At 57.3% G+C, this 17,716-nt stretch overlaps 1 protein-coding gene and 1 pseudogene across 1 annotated transcript in view; one reads left to right on the forward strand and one right to left on the reverse strand.

Moving 5' to 3' along the window:
• Positions 1 to 16,529, reverse strand: part of LIMD1 (LIM domain containing 1) — a 66,499-nt gene extending 49,970 nt beyond the window's left edge. The window contains exon 1 of the mRNA XM_055344455.1: positions 14,779 to 16,529. Coding sequence (XP_055200430.1) covers positions 14,779 to 16,144 — 1,366 coding nt within the window. The 5' untranslated portion in view covers positions 16,145 to 16,529. The remainder of the gene's footprint in view (positions 1 to 14,778) is intronic.
• A 748-nt stretch (positions 16,530 to 17,277) lies between these two features.
• Positions 17,278 to 17,396, forward strand: LOC129522660 (small nucleolar RNA U3; annotated as a pseudogene).
• The last annotated feature ends 320 nt before the right edge of the window (positions 17,397 to 17,716 follow it).

Below are 17,716 nucleotides of genomic sequence, written 5' to 3' on the forward strand. Positions count from 1 at the left end.
AAGAAGGGCATGGAAGGTTCTTTCTTGGGCCCAGGAGTGACAGGACCTGGTTTTGTTTTAACGGGATCAGCCAACTCAGCTGCTAACTGGGTCAGATCCTCAGGAAGCCTGCTTGCTGGCCAGACAGAGCAGAGACTCTCTAACCACCCGAAGCGCCCGACACGCTGGTTGCCCCGGAGAGGGAGCTCCCTCCTGCTGGTTCCCCAGGGGAATGAAGGGAGAGGGGATTGTCAGGAGGGTCCAGAGAAGAGCTTCCTGTGGCACAAGAGGAGGGTGGGGGGCCCCCAGCTCTCCATTCTGATTCTCTAAGGATTGCATCAAATCAGACTCTGGCTGGCCTTCAAAAAAATCAAGCCACTGGGATGACACAAAGCCTCCCAGCAAGTACCAGAAACCAAACGGAAGTACCATTTCCAACAAGCAACTGAAGGGGGAAAGGCTTCATCGGCTGGCCTCTCCGGGTTTGCGGCATCCCAGGGGCCCTCCACCAGTACAGTTCTCACCAAAACCTCCATTCTCCAACAAAGTTCACTTTCGTGCACTCAGATGCTTAAAAATGAGATATCCATGTGCAAGAACAAAAAAAAAAAAAAAAAATCTGTCTTAACAGTGACTATCCCCGGTCGGAATGGTGGGTCCCTTTTATCATTATATCTGTGTGTTCAGAGTGTTCAGAGTTTCAGACTTTCCTACAGCTCGTTGTGTTTAAGTTTTGAGAAATGGCAAAAACCATAGAAGTGTTCTGTGTTGGTGAAAGCCAGTAAAAAAAAATATATATATCATCAAACCCTTGTGAGAGTATAGTAACTACCACAAAAGGCATGAAAATCGCTTGTGAAGATGGTATAGGAGCAGAAGAAATTGGCGGGGTGTCCACCAAGTGACACCAGCTCGGAGAGGAGCTGGTTTGGAAAGTCACCAGCGGAGAGGAGCCCAGAGGAACCCCTGACACAGCTGGTCAAGAACCAAAGGAGAACCACGCACACGGCATAGCCCCCTTTGGAAAGCTTTTTGGCAGCTGCAGAGATGTTAAAACACATCCCCACACTAAGGTCCAGCAATTCCACTCCCAGGTATGTACCCAGGAGAAGCGGGTAAAGCATACCGCCCACACGAACGATCACAGCGGACTTACTATTCCGCCCCGGAGTGAAAGAGCCCAAACATGCCTCAACAGGGAAATGGAAAAACAAACTGTGTGTACTCACAGAATGGAACACTACTCGGCAGTTAAAGAAAAAAAAAAAAAGGACAAACATCCGACACACACAACAACGGAGATGAATGTCACAGACAAAGGAGAGCTGTGGTCCGTCCTCGATACGCGCGGGATATTGTCGCATGAAGTCACCGCAAATACCGAAATTAGGGAACCGTGGACATTGCTTCCAGAGGAAATACAGCGTTCGGTTCCCGCCAGCCTCTGGACACAACGTTTATCGATCACTGATCGATACACAACCTTGTTTTTATCCGTGTTTCTGTTTAAAGACACTGCATGGGGATCCCTGGGTGGCTCAGCGGTTTGGCGCCGCCTTCAGCCCAGGGCCTGATCCTGGAGTCCCGGGATCGAGTCCCACATCGGGCTCCCTGCATGGAGCCTGCCTCCCCCTCTGCCTGTGTCTCTGCCTCTCTCTCTCTCTCTCCCCCCCTCTCTCTGTCTCTCATGAATAAATAAATAAATAAATAAAATCTTAAAAAAAAAAAAGACACTGCATGTAACAGACACTGTTGATCTCATTAATGCTGAACTCAGGGCTCACAGCACAGGACTCCCGCCCGAAGGGAGCTCATCTAACACAGGTACTGTTTCCATAAGGCCGCCCGGAGCCTAGGAATACCAGGTGGCACTTCAGTGGTGTACTTGGGGAACACTTTAAACAGAAAAATCACTGAGAGAGAGCACAAGAATGCAACAAACATGGCACTACAGAGACCACAAAAAAAGACACTCTGCTTACAGTACGAGAGCCGAAACAAGGAGGCACAGCCTGCCCCGCTCACCCTCAGCTGGGAATGTGTGCAGGGCCACACCTCTGCTCATGTCCCCAAATGATCACCGGAGTGCCTCGAGTTGATTTTGGGGTTACAAACAAATTTCAGCAAGTAGGCAAACGCGCAAATACAGAATCCGCGAATGAAGAAGACTGGCGATACGTGAATACTGTATGAATCCATTTATATTATGTTTCAGGACAGGTGAAGGTAACAAATGATGAAAAAATCAGAATAGGTGTTGTCTGGGGGTGGCCAGTGACCGGAAGAGGCACAAGGGAACTTCCTGGGGTTGGAACTCTTCTAGATCTTGACAGGAGGGCAGGTCATTACGTGGGTGCGAGCATTTGTTAAAACCCATCCAACAACGCATTTCAGGGTCTGTAAATGCAACTTTTTAAAAACACAGCCACAAATTCCTTGACACTCCTTCCATCCAGAGGTAGGGAGAGTCCACCACCCTTTCCCGCGAATGGAGGGAGGGGCAGCTTATGGCTGCCTTGACCAATGGAGTACAGCAGAAGTGACACGAAGCCACTTCCACGGCTGGGTCAGAAAAGGCCACACAGCAGAAAGGCCCTGGGCCTGCCCCCAAATATCTAGCGCAGAGATTGAAACCCCACAAACAAAGGGCACAACTGGGCTGAGGCCCTGCTGGTTTACTCAGCTTCAGTTGCTTTCTTCCTGCTGCCCGCCCCCTTTGCTCCTTTGCTCTCTGGCTATAAACTCGGGCAGGGCTGCCTCCCCACACACCCACACACACCCACACCCAATGCAGGCATGGGTGACTCTGAGGGTTGTGGCAGGGGGCCGCAGGCAGAGGAAGGACGCCTGGCTTTAAAAGAGAAGTGACCTCCGAGGCCAGCCACCAAAGGGCCTCTGTCTAAGCCCCCCTGCTAGAGAGGAAGGCGTCAGCCCCGCCAGACCAGCCGCAGACAATCAGGCCTTTGGAGGCTGCCTGCAAAGCCACCCAACCTGGCCGCTCTGCCCACAGCCAGGCAAGGCCTCCAGCGCCCAGCAGAGGTGCAGGGTGGGGGCCCCTGTCGGCCGGGGCCCAGAGGAGCCCAGCCCCAGAGAGCCCTCTCCCACTGCTCTTACAGGATACACTGGCTTTCATTTCTCTAAGGACAGCGAGGGGTGGGGCAGCCCCCTGGACGCTACGCCTGTCCTTGCTAGGCTGAAGGTGTTATTAAGGTCCTGGAAAATTAGTTCAGCTACAACGACCACCTGCTCAGACCCCAGAGTACCTTCTTCCTCCATCAGAAAAGACACACTTTGAGGAGCTCAGGGCCTCTTGCCACCTCTTGCAGCAGGCATACAGCCTCGTTTTTTCAGGAAGTGGCAATTGGACAAATTACAATCTGTTTAAGCATTTGTGGTTCTTTTGTTTTTGTTTTTAAAGATTCAATTTATTTATTCATGAGAGACACAGAGAGAGAAAGAAAGAGAGAGGCAGAGACACAGGCAGAGGGAGAAGCAGGCTCCATGCAGGGAGCCTGACGTGGGACTCGATCCCAGGACCCTGGGATCACACCCTGAGCCAAAGGCAGCCGCTCAACCACTGAGCCACCCAGGTGTCCCAGCATTTGTGCTTCTGAACAAACCAACTGAACATGGCCTTCGGGTGGGACAGGTAAAGATGCTTTAATATCTTGGGGCAAAGGATCATTGTAAGTGCTTGTACCCTAAGTAATCACCACAGGCCACAATTTCTAAATTCTTCAGGAGGCACAGCCCCGATCGACAGAAAAACAACCTAGGCCGCCCGTGATTTTACATTTTCAAGTAGCCACACTTAAAAAAGGAAAAATGGGTGAAATTAATTTTAATGATGTATTTTACTTATTAGCCCAATACATCCAAAGTACTCTCGTTTAAACACAGAGTCAACGTAAAAAATACTAGTGAGCTACTTTACCTCTCTTTCCCACACCAAGCCTTCAAGTCCCCAGAGTGCATTTCACACCTCGAGCACATCTCAGTGGAACCAGCCACCTTTCACGTGCTTGGCAGCTGCCTGTGGCTAGCGGCTCCCAGAGAGACCATCACAGATCAATGCTAACGAATTTAGTCCCCACAAGGGCCACGTCCACATTGTCCTGATGGGGAGCCTGAGGCACAGGCATGCCCGGGGCAGATCCAGAGCCCATGCGCAGCTCCTCAGATTCTGACTTTGGTGCAATATGAACTTCTCAGGTAGGAACACGGACGTCTGCCGGCACGTCTCCCTGCTCCTGTCCAAACATCCTCAGGACCTTGGTGCCTGGAGCTCTGCAAAGTTTCCAGCCAGACAGACCCTGGCATGCCAACCTCTTCCAGCCCTTCCAGGTTCCAGAAGACCACCCGAAGCACCTTCTACCCAGGTGGGAGAGCTCACCGGGTCCCTCCCGGTCAGGGTGAGGTATGACGGCCAGCCTGGTGCCCCTGCCTCCCTAGCACCCTCTAGCAGGTGCCGGCGGGTGTGGACTGGCTCTGGAGTATGTGCCCACCACAGCAGCAACAACCCCACTCAAAGCCCCGGCCCTCAGGAGGGAGTCAGGGGCTGTCCCCATCCTGTCCTCATCCTTCCATTGGGATGGGGTGGGGTTCACTCACTGCACATCTACTATGCACCCGGCACTGCCCTGGGCCCTGAGATACAGTGGTGAACAGAACAGACACCCCCGTCTCAGGGAGCCCACGTTCCCGCAGAGAGACCTGAGCAAGAAGTCTGGGCACAGAGGAAGCCCCGCTAATCCTAATTCCGTCTCCTGTATACAGTAGGTGTTCCATAATGACTGTCAGAAGAGTATGTTATCTGGGCTTGGAACTGGATGTGGTGATGGAGAGGTGGGGAAGGGTCTGGGGTACAGCCCGGGTGAGGGGCAGCGGGGACCCAGCAGGAAAGCTGGTGACCACTCAGGGGTCAGAGCCACACCCTCAGCTGCAGGACTCCAGAGGTCCACCTGGCCAAGCAAGACAGGAACCACCCAGAGACTCCCCCAGGTGACCACGTGCTGACCGAAATTCCCTTCTCCTCAAAGTGGGGCCAGGCCTCCAGCCCGCCCCAGGGAACAGGACGCTTCCCGTTTAGAGAAGCAGGAGGTTCAGCACGGCCAGCGCCAGCGTTCAGCTGTCTGGCCCACCTGCGCGTCACCCAAGTCCCAACCCAAGCCGCTCAGCCCTCGGCTCTGATAGGCTGTCCGGGGTCACAGCCACCACCCAGCACGAGGGACAGAGCAATGACGTCTGTGGCAACCACAGCGTCTCAGTCCATCACGGCTGAGCAAACAGGGGCATTGCAACCGAAACATGTTAACTTGATTCTTCCGCAGACCAGGCCCTGTGTTTTGTATTTTGAAACTTAACACTAACTTGGTATTTGGTTTTATTTCCTCATTTTCCTTATTTAAGTGCCGCTTTATACATAGCTTAAGTTGTTTTTCTCCCCCCCAAAAATGTAGCTTTGGTTTCGTGAGTCAGGCCGAGGAGGACAAGCATTATGCGGGGAGAGGCGTTTCAGAGTCACCCCGATTGGGGACTGGGATTTCACAGAGGGACCCAGCGGGCCAACTCAGAGAAGTGGCTGCCATCACCAACCACTCGCCTGCCACCCAGGGTGTGTCCATGTACACATGTGTGTTGCACACACTCCCCATCCCAGGCTTCTCCTCTTTGTATGGGCTTCTCTGCCAACAGCCCTGACCCCATCCCTGGCTCCGGAGGCTGTTCCCGGAAGGGAACAGAATTCTAACAACCTCAGGACATCCAGGCTCCACCAGGCCAGGAAACCAAGAGCAAAAGAGTGAAGCAAGATGCCCAAGGGGCACAGCTGGCAAGTGCACAGGCCGCCTGCTGCTCTCCTGCCACCAGCCAGCCTGTTCACGGTGAAGGGAACTGTTGTGAGCAAACGCCCTGCAGGCCCAGCCCGGCCAGCCAGCAGCCGTCAGCTGGGCTGCCCCCAAGTCCATCTTTCTAAATTCAATGCCTCATCAGGAAGCAATGCAAGCCACGGGGGGTGGAGGGGGGGGAGGAACTGGCCAGGCGACATTTCAGCAGATGCAAAAGCTCCACCCCAATGCCCTGGGCGAGCCCTGACCATCATGTGAGCAAACCCAGCCACAACCCTGTTCCACCCTGCTGGAAGAGGCTCGGGAGAACAGGGAGGCTGCTATTACGGTCAGAGGGGCTTCGGTCAGCAAAAAACGAGCGAGCTACTATCTCAGCACGCCGAAATGACCATCCCGTGCTGTCCGGCCCAGAGCCTGCTATAATGTGTGCCCAGAGCCCCCATACTCAGGGCCTGCTTTATAAAGGGGGTGCCTTGTCCACTCATTCTCATATTACCTGGGTCTCTATACCTCCCGGGGCAGCTGAAGAGCAGATATACACTGAACTCAAGGCCCCTCCTCTCCAGTGACAGACGGCATCAGAGCAGGCTTCCAGAACTTTCTATATACTGCAATTACAAGTGTGGAGGAGAAAAGATGGAGGTCCCTGATATGCTCCCAACAGACTTCCAGCAACCGGGAGTAACCAGTCCTTGCTCTCCTGGGACACACAGAGTTGAGTCACAGACGGAGAAAGATGAGAAAGGAACTTGGCCAAGTCTAAACTCGTGGCTCTCAAAACTTAAAAATAGCCTGGCTGTGGACCCTAAAGTATTCCCTTTGAAACACTCAAGCAGAAAGTCTCCAGCCTTCCAACGTGACCCTGACATTCCGTGTCCAGCTGGTTTCCCTGGGAGGGGACAAATGAAAAACAAAACCTGAAGCAGATATAAATATTTGCTGGCAAGTACTGCCCTGCCATGGATGCGCCTGGGGAATCTGGGAGGCTGTTTTGGTTTTGGGTAAGATTTCGGTTCACTTTGCCAGATGGACTCTAAGCATCGTTTCATGCAACATTTGGTTCTAATCGCCTCCGCACAGTCCAGGGTTGACACTGATCCTCAGACCAGGGCATCTCGGCACACCCCTGTCCTCGTCCACAACACTGGGGAGGGTGTCACAAGCTCCCCAAGAGTACTGCCCGCTGGTCCTGACCCACACCCTTCAGAGGAACACAAGAAATCAGGGGCCTTGGGGGCCGTGGGCAGTCAAGGTCACTGTGTGGCCTCTGTGTGTGTCCTTCTGAGTCTCGTGGTTCCATCTCCAGCCTGCAGGGAGGAGCTGGTTCGGGCACGGGCTCCTGGCCTAGAAAGGAACCTGGGTGCCGAGCCTGGCTGCAGGAATGGGGTCCGGCTCCTCGGGTCAGCTCAGGCGCCCCTCTGTACCCTGCCTCCCTCACCACTCCACCAACAGAAGGGGAAGACCTCAGCCCTGACCCACTCAGGGCCATGTTCCCTTCCAAGTTCCCTTTGTCAGAAAGCCAGTGCGCTCCCAGGAGCTGACAGGCAGTGCAGCGGAGTAGCCAAGATCTCCAACTCAGCCAGGACCCTTGGTAAATGTATCCCGCAGGTGACTTAACCTCTGTGTACCTCCATTTGCCTGCCTGTGAAATGGGGCGAGGGAACCAGGCTTACTGGAAGGAATGAACAAACCACAAGCCAATGTGTGTGAGATGATTAGAAAGGTGGCACACATTTTAGCACAACTACCTCAGAGCTAACCCGATCTAAAATTCCTTCCTAGAGATCCCTGGGTGGCTCAGCGGTTCAGCGCCTGCCTTCAGCCCAGTGCATGATCCTGGAATCCCGGGATCAAGTCCCATATCGAGCTCCCTGAATGGAGCCTGCTTCTCCCTCTGCCTGTGTCTCTGCCTCTCTATCTGTCTGTGTCTCTCATGAACAAATAAATAAAAATAAAATAAAATAAAATAAAATCCCTTCCTCTTCTCCCTTCACCCCCCCAACTGAAGCCCCTCCGTTCCTCCAACAGACATCCTCCGAGCACTCACTACGTGGGCCCCTGACAGAGGCCGTTGTCAGGCATCCAATGACCCAACACCACCACAGACCTCACAGGAGTCCAGGGAGGAACCTGGGGCATGCCAGGGAATACAAGGTCCACGAGCCCCACGGCCAGAGCTACTTGCCGTCCCCCGAATTGAGGACCCCATGTTTAATTAGAATGAGACCCTCAAAAGGCCTCGGGGTGGGTGACAGCTGTAACACCAGCGGCTCCCTGTTTGATGCTTTCCTAGGGATCTTTCCTTCCTCACCCCACTTTCCTCAGACACACTCTGCAGAGCACAGTAAGTGACCTCTCGCTGAGTAAATGCTTCTCCATCTGGCCAGAGAGCCAAGAATCGCAGCACATGACGCATCCTGAGTCACAGCGGGCTCCGGCCTCGGCTCTGCACTGGAAACTTTCTGCAGAAAATCTTCCCATGGATTATCCTAAGGGTGGCAGGCATGTCAGTGACTCATGGCTCTTGTTTCAACTGTAGGGTATGTTCCAGATACCTAAAGTAACAACGATTGCACTTTGCAATAGAAAATGTAACCATAAGTAAAACACGAAACTGTGTTCCACTTCCGTAGAGGTCTGCAAGGGGGAAGGAAGGCCAGGCCGTGCAGCCCCTGCCTTTCCAGGCTCTCGCCGCTGCCCACAGCAGTGCTGGCTACTCAGTCAGCTGAGACCCAGGCATCTGATGGCACCCAGAGCCACAACCACAGCACTTGGGGCCAGGACGAGCCTGAGAGGTCAGCGTGACTCTGCACTGAGGAGGAGCGGCTTGCCCGCTGTCACCCCTAGGGCCGCTGGGAGGATCAGACTCAGAACACCTGGTGTCCTCACTCCCCAAATCGGGCCTTTCTTCCACAGTTTTCTGTGTCCCATGTAGAACTCATAAATCAAAAGATGTAAAGAAGGGGCTCCTGCAAGGAAGAGTCAAGCATCTGACTCTTGGTTTCAGCTCAGGTCACGATCTCCGGGTCCTGGGTCCGAGCCCCACATGGGGCTCCGTGCTCAGAGCAAGTCTGCTTGAGATTCTCTCTCTCCCTCTGCCTCTGCCCCTCCCACCTGCACTTTCTCTCTTGCGTGCTCTCTCCATAAATAAATAAATAAATAAATAAATAAATAAATAAATAAATAAATTCTTAAACAAACAAAAAAAGATGTGGGATGCCTGGGTGGCTCAGCGATTCAGCATCTGCCTTCGACCCAGGTGTGATCCTGGAGTCCCAGGATCGAGTCCCACATCAGGCTCCCTGCATGGAGCCTGCTTCTCCCTCTGCCTGTGTCTCTGCCTGTCTCTCTCTCACATGAATGAATGAATGAATGAATGAATAAATAAATAAATAAATAAATCTTTTAAAAAAAAGATGTAGAGAAATATAACTTTTTTTAAACCTCTGGCAAGACCTGCGCCGTCAGAAGGTCAGTTTCATGCTGTGGATTATTAATGGAAAAAACAAGACATGCTTTCCTGGTCACAGAGGAATGGAGCACAAACACACCATCCCAGGGAGGGAGGGCCACAGAGAAAAAGTGTGATGGGACGGGGCACACGCCGTGGGAGCCCACCATTAGGGCCTGCCAGGGCAATGGTCAGAGTCCCCTTCTCAGAGTGGGGTCACAGGGGCAGGCACTTCCATGCTGGCCAGAAGGACCGCTGGCTGGGGAAGGTCAAGGACCTCATGGTGGGAGGAATTCCAGGAGCTGGGGCCAGCAGTGACGCTGGTGTGATGGAGCCCGTGGGCACCGTGTGGCTGGGGAAAGCCCCCGTGCGGCCTTTGGGCCACAGTGAGAGAATGTGCAAGTTACGTGGAGGATCAGAAGCTCACTCCCATGGCAATAGAAGCCTGGCTTCAGTTCGGTCCACGGTACGGCACAGCGACACAGCGACTCAGGAAGGAATTTGGGGCCAAGTCCCCGGGGAACCGCACCGTGCCAGCCGCTCAGAGCCACATGGTCATGATCTTCCACCACCTTCTCTTCTACTTCAGCCCCTAGTTTGGCTTGACCGAAATGCATGATATTTGGGGACTAAGCGGGGCGTCCAGGGTCCATGCAGGGCTCTGTCCGGGAATTCTCGAGGCTGGCAAGACCGTCTGCTGGGAAGGAGTAGACAGGATTTTTACATGCTCTTCTGGAAGGTGTCCTTGACCTCCTGCTTCCCTAGGAGAATGAAATCAAGTGCCACAGGCTCCCTAGCCCCTGGCGGGGGCGGGGCCCTTCCCAGGAGGAGTCACACCTGTTTACAGGCTCCCGAGGCTGCTCTTCTTGCTCCATGCAGGGTTGGGGGAGGCCCGTCGATCCCCTGGCCTGGTGAGGGACACCCCGCGACCAGTCTCTTCTGGCCCCTCCACCTCCTCCCTGTGCCTGACGAAGCCGGGCAGGGCCTCCTCCAACCCAGGGCAGAGTGTGGTTCTCTCCCGGGGGGCGTCAGCAGTGACGGAGCCCCAGACCCGCAGCCGGGAGGGCAGGCACGGGCACAGAGCCCACCGATGCCCCCGCAGCAGCTGGGCGGAGTGTGAAACTGGAGGGACAAACAGCAGCACACGCAGACCTGAAAGGCCACCAGGCCCCACCACGGGAGCGGTCAGAGCCCAACTGGTGTGGAGGCGCCACCACGTACGCCTGTGTGGTCCTGAGCAGATCATGGGCCTCAGTTTCTCCACTGTGAACAGAGACGACTGGTGTCTGGCCGTGAAGGGTAACACAGAGCATGTGCCCGATACCCACCGAGCCACGGGCACAAGACACAGGGTGGCAAGGATTAGAATCACGGAGCCCAAAGGCCACGGTACGAGGGGTCTTTATCTGGCTGTGGGGGGCCGCGGTGGCCACTTGGATGAGGTGGGGGGCCCGGTGGCCCGGGGTGCACTGGGAGGTGGCCTCGGGCTCTGTGCCAGCTGCAGAGGGCCGCCTCACCAGGGTCATGCCTTCCCAGGGCGGCCCACATCTGATGGGTGACCTTAGGGGGGAGCATGAAAGTCCGGATATCTCACCCCAACTCGGGACACTTCTGAAGGGTGGACCATGTCTCCACCCACCTCCCAAGGGCATCCCCTCGGGGCCCCCTGCGCACTCCACGTTGGGAAGCCCGGGCTGTGACAGGTGGTCTCTTTGTATCCTTTCCCTGGGGAAGAGGAGGGAGCCAGTGTGAGGAAGACAGTGGATGCCTGGGGGGAAAGGCCAGGAAAGAGTAAACAAAAGGCCTGGTGACCGCTTCCCTTCCTCTGCAGGGTAAACAGTGGTGTTAACGCAGAACACCAAGCGAGAGGCATCCAGAATCTGTCCTTGCCTCTTTCCTCATGGACAGAAAGACACAAAGAGGCCACAGAGGAAGAACAGGAAAGGCAGAGAGGGAGAAGGAGTCCCCAGCTCCACATCGCACCAGAGCCACGAAGACGGCCAGGGAAGGTGCCAGAAGCGTCCTCGGAGATGAGCTGATCAAGGACGGGAAACTGAGGCGTCTTCAGACCTAAGTGTTCTCCAAGGCAAGCACAGGGACTCAGGAGCTCTTCCCACAGTGTAAACACCCCCGGGGACGCCTCTGTCTGACCCAGGGAGGGGCCCACGTAAGCAGCCCAAACGTCTACTCTGCTTGGCTTCTGGCTCGAACTACGTGGGCCCTGATGGTTACGGTGACGTTACCCCGACTCTCTGGCAAGGGCCCCGTATCCATAGAGTCTTCTCTTGGGAAGTAAAATCTCATCCTAATTCAAGAAATGCAGCGTGCGGGGCAGGCACAAGCTTTCAAAGACCACCAGAGTGAGGGAAGGGGAGGCATCCGTGTGGGGAGCCCCTCAGCGGGGCCGGCCGCCTGGCACTACAGAGGGGGGCTGAGGCCTAGAAGACAGGAGGGTTTGTTCAAGCCCCCCCAGCAGGACTAGGCCAAGAACCGACCTCCAGAGGCCCCGATGAGGCTCCCTCCTCCGCCACACCGCCGGTCATGGAAGAGCCGACAGAAGCTGGGCTGCCGAAGCTTCCAGGCGCGGGGCGGGCCCTCTCCCGTGTGGTGGGCAAGCAGGCCACTCAGGAAGGGCACAAGGCCCCAGCCTCACAAGGCCACCCTGGGGGCGGGGGGTTAGCTCACGGCTGGGCTTGCTCCCTGCAGGTGGGCCCTTCTCCAGGTCCGCCGTGACTGCAGCTCACGTGACCTGGGCATGTCCCCATGGGTGACACTGCACCGGCTCAACATGCGCTGACACATGGCAGCTGCCGAGACACACCGCTCGGTGCACCGGGACTGAGACACACTTCACTCTTCTTTGTGCGGGTTTTTGGGTGCCTTTTGACTTTTCTACACACAAATGTCATGTTTGGTCAAAAAATAGAAATGAGGTGGCTCAGCGGTTGAGCGTCTGCCTTTGGCTTAGGTCATGATCCTTAGGTCATGGTCCTGGGATCGAGTCCCACATCAGGTTCCCCACAGGGAACCCCTCTGTCTGTGTCTCTGCCTCTCTCTCAGAGTCTCCCGAATGAATGGATAATATAAAATCTTTAAAAAATAAAATAAAATAGGATTCCATTGACCTAAACCATCCGGAATAGGTAAATCCACAGAGACAGAGCACATAGGTGTGGTTTCCAGAGGCTGGGAGGGAGGGAGAATAGGGAGCAACCGCTTTTTATGGGTATAGGATTTTCCTTTGGGGGTGATAAAAATGTTTTGAAACTATCAGAGCGAGTGTTTGTAAAACACCGTGAATGTACCAAATGCCATTGAATTGTTTGCTTTAAAATGGCTAAATTTTGTGGTGTGTCATGTTCACCTCAACTAAAAATTAAAAAAAACAAAGCCACAAAAATAAATAAATTCGGACATAAAATAGTTTTCCGCATCTGTGCTTGGGAGGCAGCGTGGCGATGCTGGTTAGGGACAGGGCCACGGCGTCTGAACCGGGGGGCTCGACTGGCAGCTTCACCCAGCACCACCACCTGGGAGGCCTCGGTTAATGATCTAACTTCCCCGGGTTTTATCGTCCCCATCGGTGAAACAGGCCTAATGACAGAACCTGCTTCCCAGGGTTGTTGCAACTAGTAAATTAAACGGTAGAGGGTAAGTGTCCAGCACAGGTGGGGCCTGGCACAGACCGGCCCCAGGGCCTTTGCCCCTGCTGTCTGCCCACCTAGGACACGCTCACCCAAGGAAATTCTGCCTCCTGTTAGACCTTTCTTCAAATGCCACCTTCCCAATGGGGCGTTCCCTGACCCCCATTTCAAAACTGGAAACTTTCCTGCCACCTGCCGGGAGGCTCCATCCCCTCCTCGACCTGTATCTCTCCCCAGGACTTGATTACTGTCTGTCCTGTTCACTGTGTATGACACCGAGGCCTTGAACAGGGCAAGGCAGGGGCTCAATAAACATGTGGAATGACTGGTGTGAGCAAATACTTCTGCCCCCATCTGGGGTGTAAACCTGCCTCCCTGACAAAAGAGAAGTACTAGTTTGTTGTTTAGCGAGCTCAGAATTAAAAATTTAGCAACAGTTGACAGTTTAAACCACGGTATTTCCTGCTAAGTGTTATTCCCCAGAGAAATCTGCAAAGGAAAAGAGGAGTAAGAGGGTGCTACATGCTCAGACACACAAACCAATGAAGTCACCCCAACCTACGAGCGCCCTCTGTGCCGTGAGAGCTGGTCCCATTAGGCTTCAGGGGGTAAGGAACACCGTGCTGCCATGGGCGCCAGGGACCCCGTCCCACCAAGCATCTCAGGCCCCAGAGACAGGACAGATTGATGGCCCTTCCTGGGCCCTGCCCTCCTCCGTGTAGCACAGCGGGCACCCTCCCAGGACTCGGCTTCCCAAGGCTCTCTGGCCTCAGAGGGGGACATTATGACCCCAATTCTCCAGAGTTCAAAAATGGGGGGAAACAAGACAAAAACCCTCAGACTCTTCTAAAAAGAGCTTTCTAGTTAGTTCTATGAGACCACAACATCATGACTCCACAGAACACACTGCTTTCTCACTGCCTCCAAACCCCTGCGCAGCGCAAAAGAAAAAGCTGAAGCCAGCAGCCTCCAAGAGTTCAAGGTTTTAAAGAGAATAAAACGGAACCCTGAAACTGTTAGTAAAACCAGCAAGGAGCCTCTTCCATCCCATTGGGCGCAGGGGATGCAGCTGCTACCTGGCTGCGGGCTAGAACCCAGGGTGGGGGCTGAGCTCAGAGACACCTTAGCCCACAGGTCTCAAGTTTCCCCCAGGGTCCACACTGCCTGAGAGTCCACACTGCCTGCCTGCACCGCTGACTAAGGCCTTCCCCCCCAACTCACTGAGTTTCGGATGAAGGTCTTGGCGGAGGGGGCCCTACATCACGTGCCTTTCTAACCAGTTCCCAGGTGAAGGGATGCTGCGGGCCACAGACTACACTTTGAGAACCACTAATGCTTGAGAACAAAATCTTCCATGTGAGTTTTGCAACTGTACACAGTACCTGCAGACAGACAGACAGACAGGGCCAGAGAGAGCGCCCCTGCCCAACCACAGGTCCTCAGATAGCCAGACCAGCCTGGCCCAGCCACCGGGGGACAGAACCCACAGGGGTACCTGGACCTCAGAAACTGCTGCCATTCGAGTCCTGGACGAGCCAGTCACTGCAAGACACTCTGGGCCACACCCGGAACCCCCAAAACCCAAAGTCACAGCATTTCCCTTTTTCGAAAGCAGTCATGAGTAATCCCACCCCGCTTTCGCCCTTTGCACGTAGGTAACCCCCGGATACAAGATCCGCTTTCTGCTCAGGGACGCTTTCAAGTCTCTGGATCAAAAGATGCAGCAGAAAGAGGAAGCCACGCGTACACATACGTGCGCGGCTCAAGGAGACCTACAGCATCCCGGGTGGGGAGCACCTCCTCCGAACGCAGGGACCTTGTCACCCATGGTGGGCGAGGTCACCAATCTCTCACTCACCAAAGTAATCGGCCTTCGGGTGAGCATCCATCTCACGCTCCAGACGTTGGGTGAGGGCTTCTAATTTCAATTCGGCAGCTGAGGGCCCAAGCTCGGGGCCTGGGATGAGGGTCTGGCAGGGCAGCCTCACCCGGGGGGGGCTGGGGCTCTCCGGGAGCCCAGGCCCCAGGCCGCCATCGGAGGGCCAGCCGGGGGGACCTTCTTTACAAGACAGCTCAGGTGGGTGGACAAGGCTGGTGGGGCTGAGCTTGGGACCCATGCCAGGGTCTGTGCAGACGGGCTTGGGACCCAGCCCAGGGGCCGCACCCGACTGCAGACTGTCCATGCTGCCTGGTGAGGATGGTGGGACAGAACTAGAGAGGTAAGATTTGGGTCCGTCTGGGAACCAGGCTTGAGGATCCACAGTGGGCTTGGGCATCGCGCCGGCAACCGCACTCCCCACCCCCGAGTTTGCTCTCGGAAGAGCTCCTTGGCTGGGGCAGCTCTGGGCCAAGGGTGCTAAGAAAGAGGGGGTCCTGGGCTGAGTGGGCCCCAGGAGGGCCCCGTTCTCCGGGCCTGGGGAAGAGAGGCCGGGGCTCACCCGCTGCGAGGAGGCGGTAGTCCAAAGCCCGGCTGGCTTCCCATCAGCGCGACCCCCAGCACCGCCATCCTGGCCGCTCTCGAACGACTTGCTGGAGCTCAGGGAGAGCGGAGGCTGGTACAGGGGATGGTCCCTGGAGGGTCTGGGCAGCGGCGCGTCCGTCCCCGGGGCGCCGGGCCACCCACTGCCCGCGCCCGGCCTGATGCTGGGGGACACTCCTGGCTGGTCGGCCCACTTGGGGCTCGGCAAGGGGACGTTGTCGTAATAGTCTCCGTGGGTGAGGCAGGCGGGATCCTCGCAGGGGCCCGGCTGGCGGAAAGCGGGCATCTCCCAGCGTGCCAGGCCCTCCTTGGCCCCGCAGTCCTGGCTGCCATGGCCGGCGCCGCGGGCGGGCGGCCTGGCCCTCTGCTCCGGGGGTGGGCACGCGGGCTGCCCAGGGGCCAGCGAGGCCAGAGGAGGCTTGGCCGCACCATCCACCGGCTGCCTGCCCCCCGAGCCGGCTTCCCGGCGGGCCTGGGGGGCGCCCCCGTTGGCGGGCCCGCGGCTGCCCCTGGGCAGGGTCTCCTCCTGCAGGAGCTGCTGCTGCTGCTGCTGCTGCTGCTGCTGCTGCTGCTGGAGGTGGATTTTGGCCATTTTGGTGGCAAACACCCTGCGTGTTTCCTCAAACTCGGGGTTGTTGCCCGCCCCCCTGTCCACTCGGAAGAGCCCGTCCTTGGATGCCTCATACATGTTCAGGTCCTCGATGAACTTACTGGCCTCCAGGCCCAGGTCGCCGTACTTGTCCATGTCGCCGCGGGTGTCGGAGCCTAGCGCAGGTGTCCGGGGTGGGGCACGGGTGCTGGGCCGGGCTGGCTGCCGAGGACGGGCGGCGGCTCACGTCCAGCCCGGGACAGGTAGAGCCTTCCACCTGCCCGGCGGGAGGGTCATGACCCCGGGCCCCGGGTCGGGCGCGAGTCGAGACCCGGAGGCTCGGCGGGCCCAGGTCGGCTCGGGGTGTCCGCGCGGGGCAGCTGGCGGCACTTCCCCGCCCGCGCCTGCCGCCTGCCGCCTGCCGCCTGCCGCCTGCCGCGCGTCTCTTCTCCTCTTTTCCAAATCTTAAAAGGAAAAAGAAATAGAGAAAAAAAAAAAAAAAAAGCCGAGCTTCCCGGCTGCACGTCAGCAGTCCCACCCGGCCGCGGGCGCGGGGGCGCGGGGGCGCGGGGCGCGGGGGCGCGGGGGCGCGGGCCGCGGCGGGAAGCCCTATTGTCCGATGGCGGCGGGCGCGGGCCGGAGGGCGGCGGGACGCGGAAGTGAGCGCGCCGCACGCAGTCCCCGCCGCTCGGTGGCCGGCCCGGCACGTCCCGGGCCGCGAGGGGGCGGGGCGGGGCGGGCGGGGGGCGGGAGGCGGCCGAGGGCAGGGGCGGGGCGGGGCGGGGCGCGGGGCTGCTCGAGCCGGCGAGCGGGCCTCGCGCGGGGACTGCCCGGCCCCACCCCCGCCCCGCGATCCGGGCCCCGCCCCCCTCTCCCCGCCCCCCGCTCCCCGTCCGGCCCGGCCCCGCCCCTGGCCACGCTGGGCGGGGGTGGGGGGAAGGGCTCGGCGCGGAGACCGCTGGCGGGCGGGGGGGGGCGGGGGGCACCGAGTCGCCTGCGGGGGCCCGCGACGTGCCGCTTGTCATGCCTCAGTTTCCCCGGGTGCCCATCGACCCCGCGTGCCAGGCCCGAGGTGCGCGATCCGAGGCCCCGGGCCTGGCCCCCAAGTCCTCTCCAACAGGTGGGCAGACTAAGGCACGACGGGGCGGGAAGTGTCCAAGATGCCACCGCGGGAGCCCAGGTCCTCTGAAACGGGGGCGGGGGGCGGGGGTGTGTGTGTTAAAAAGTCGCATTGTTCCCGGGAGCGCGCGCTTTCAGGGCGCGGAGGGCAGCAATAAAAACGCGCCCCGGTCGCAGTGTGCTCCCCGGAGCGTGAAGCCTGCTCTTGGTGTCGCTGATGCAACTGCTGCTGGCAATTGATGATCGTTCTTCTCCCTTGGGGGAGCAAGAGGGAGAGAACGCAGTCTGAGTGGTTTCTTTAAAAAAAAACAAACAAAAACGCGCCCTGGTGACTCCTTATTCAGATGCGGGTTCCTGACCGTCCCAGCCCCACCTCCAGGGTGCGCCCGCCCGGCTGCGGGGGCGCTGCGGGGGCGCGGGGCCGACTCCCGGAACCTACCAGCCGTTTCTGCTTCAGCGGTTCTAGGGTGAAGTCTAAGAATTTGCACTGCTAACGAGTTCACGGACCACACCTGAGACCCGCTGGTCTAGCTCCCTGCACCAGCGCCCCGGTGGCCCTGGAGAGGTGTCACGTCGCAGGCGCCCGTGCGGCGGCAGCAGCCAGAGCGA

The sequence above is a fragment of the Nyctereutes procyonoides genome, unplaced genomic scaffold (genome assembly GCF_905146905.1).
Source record: "Nyctereutes procyonoides isolate TBG_1078 unplaced genomic scaffold, NYPRO_anot_genome, whole genome shotgun sequence".
NCBI lineage: Eukaryota > Metazoa > Chordata > Mammalia > Carnivora > Canidae > Nyctereutes > Nyctereutes procyonoides.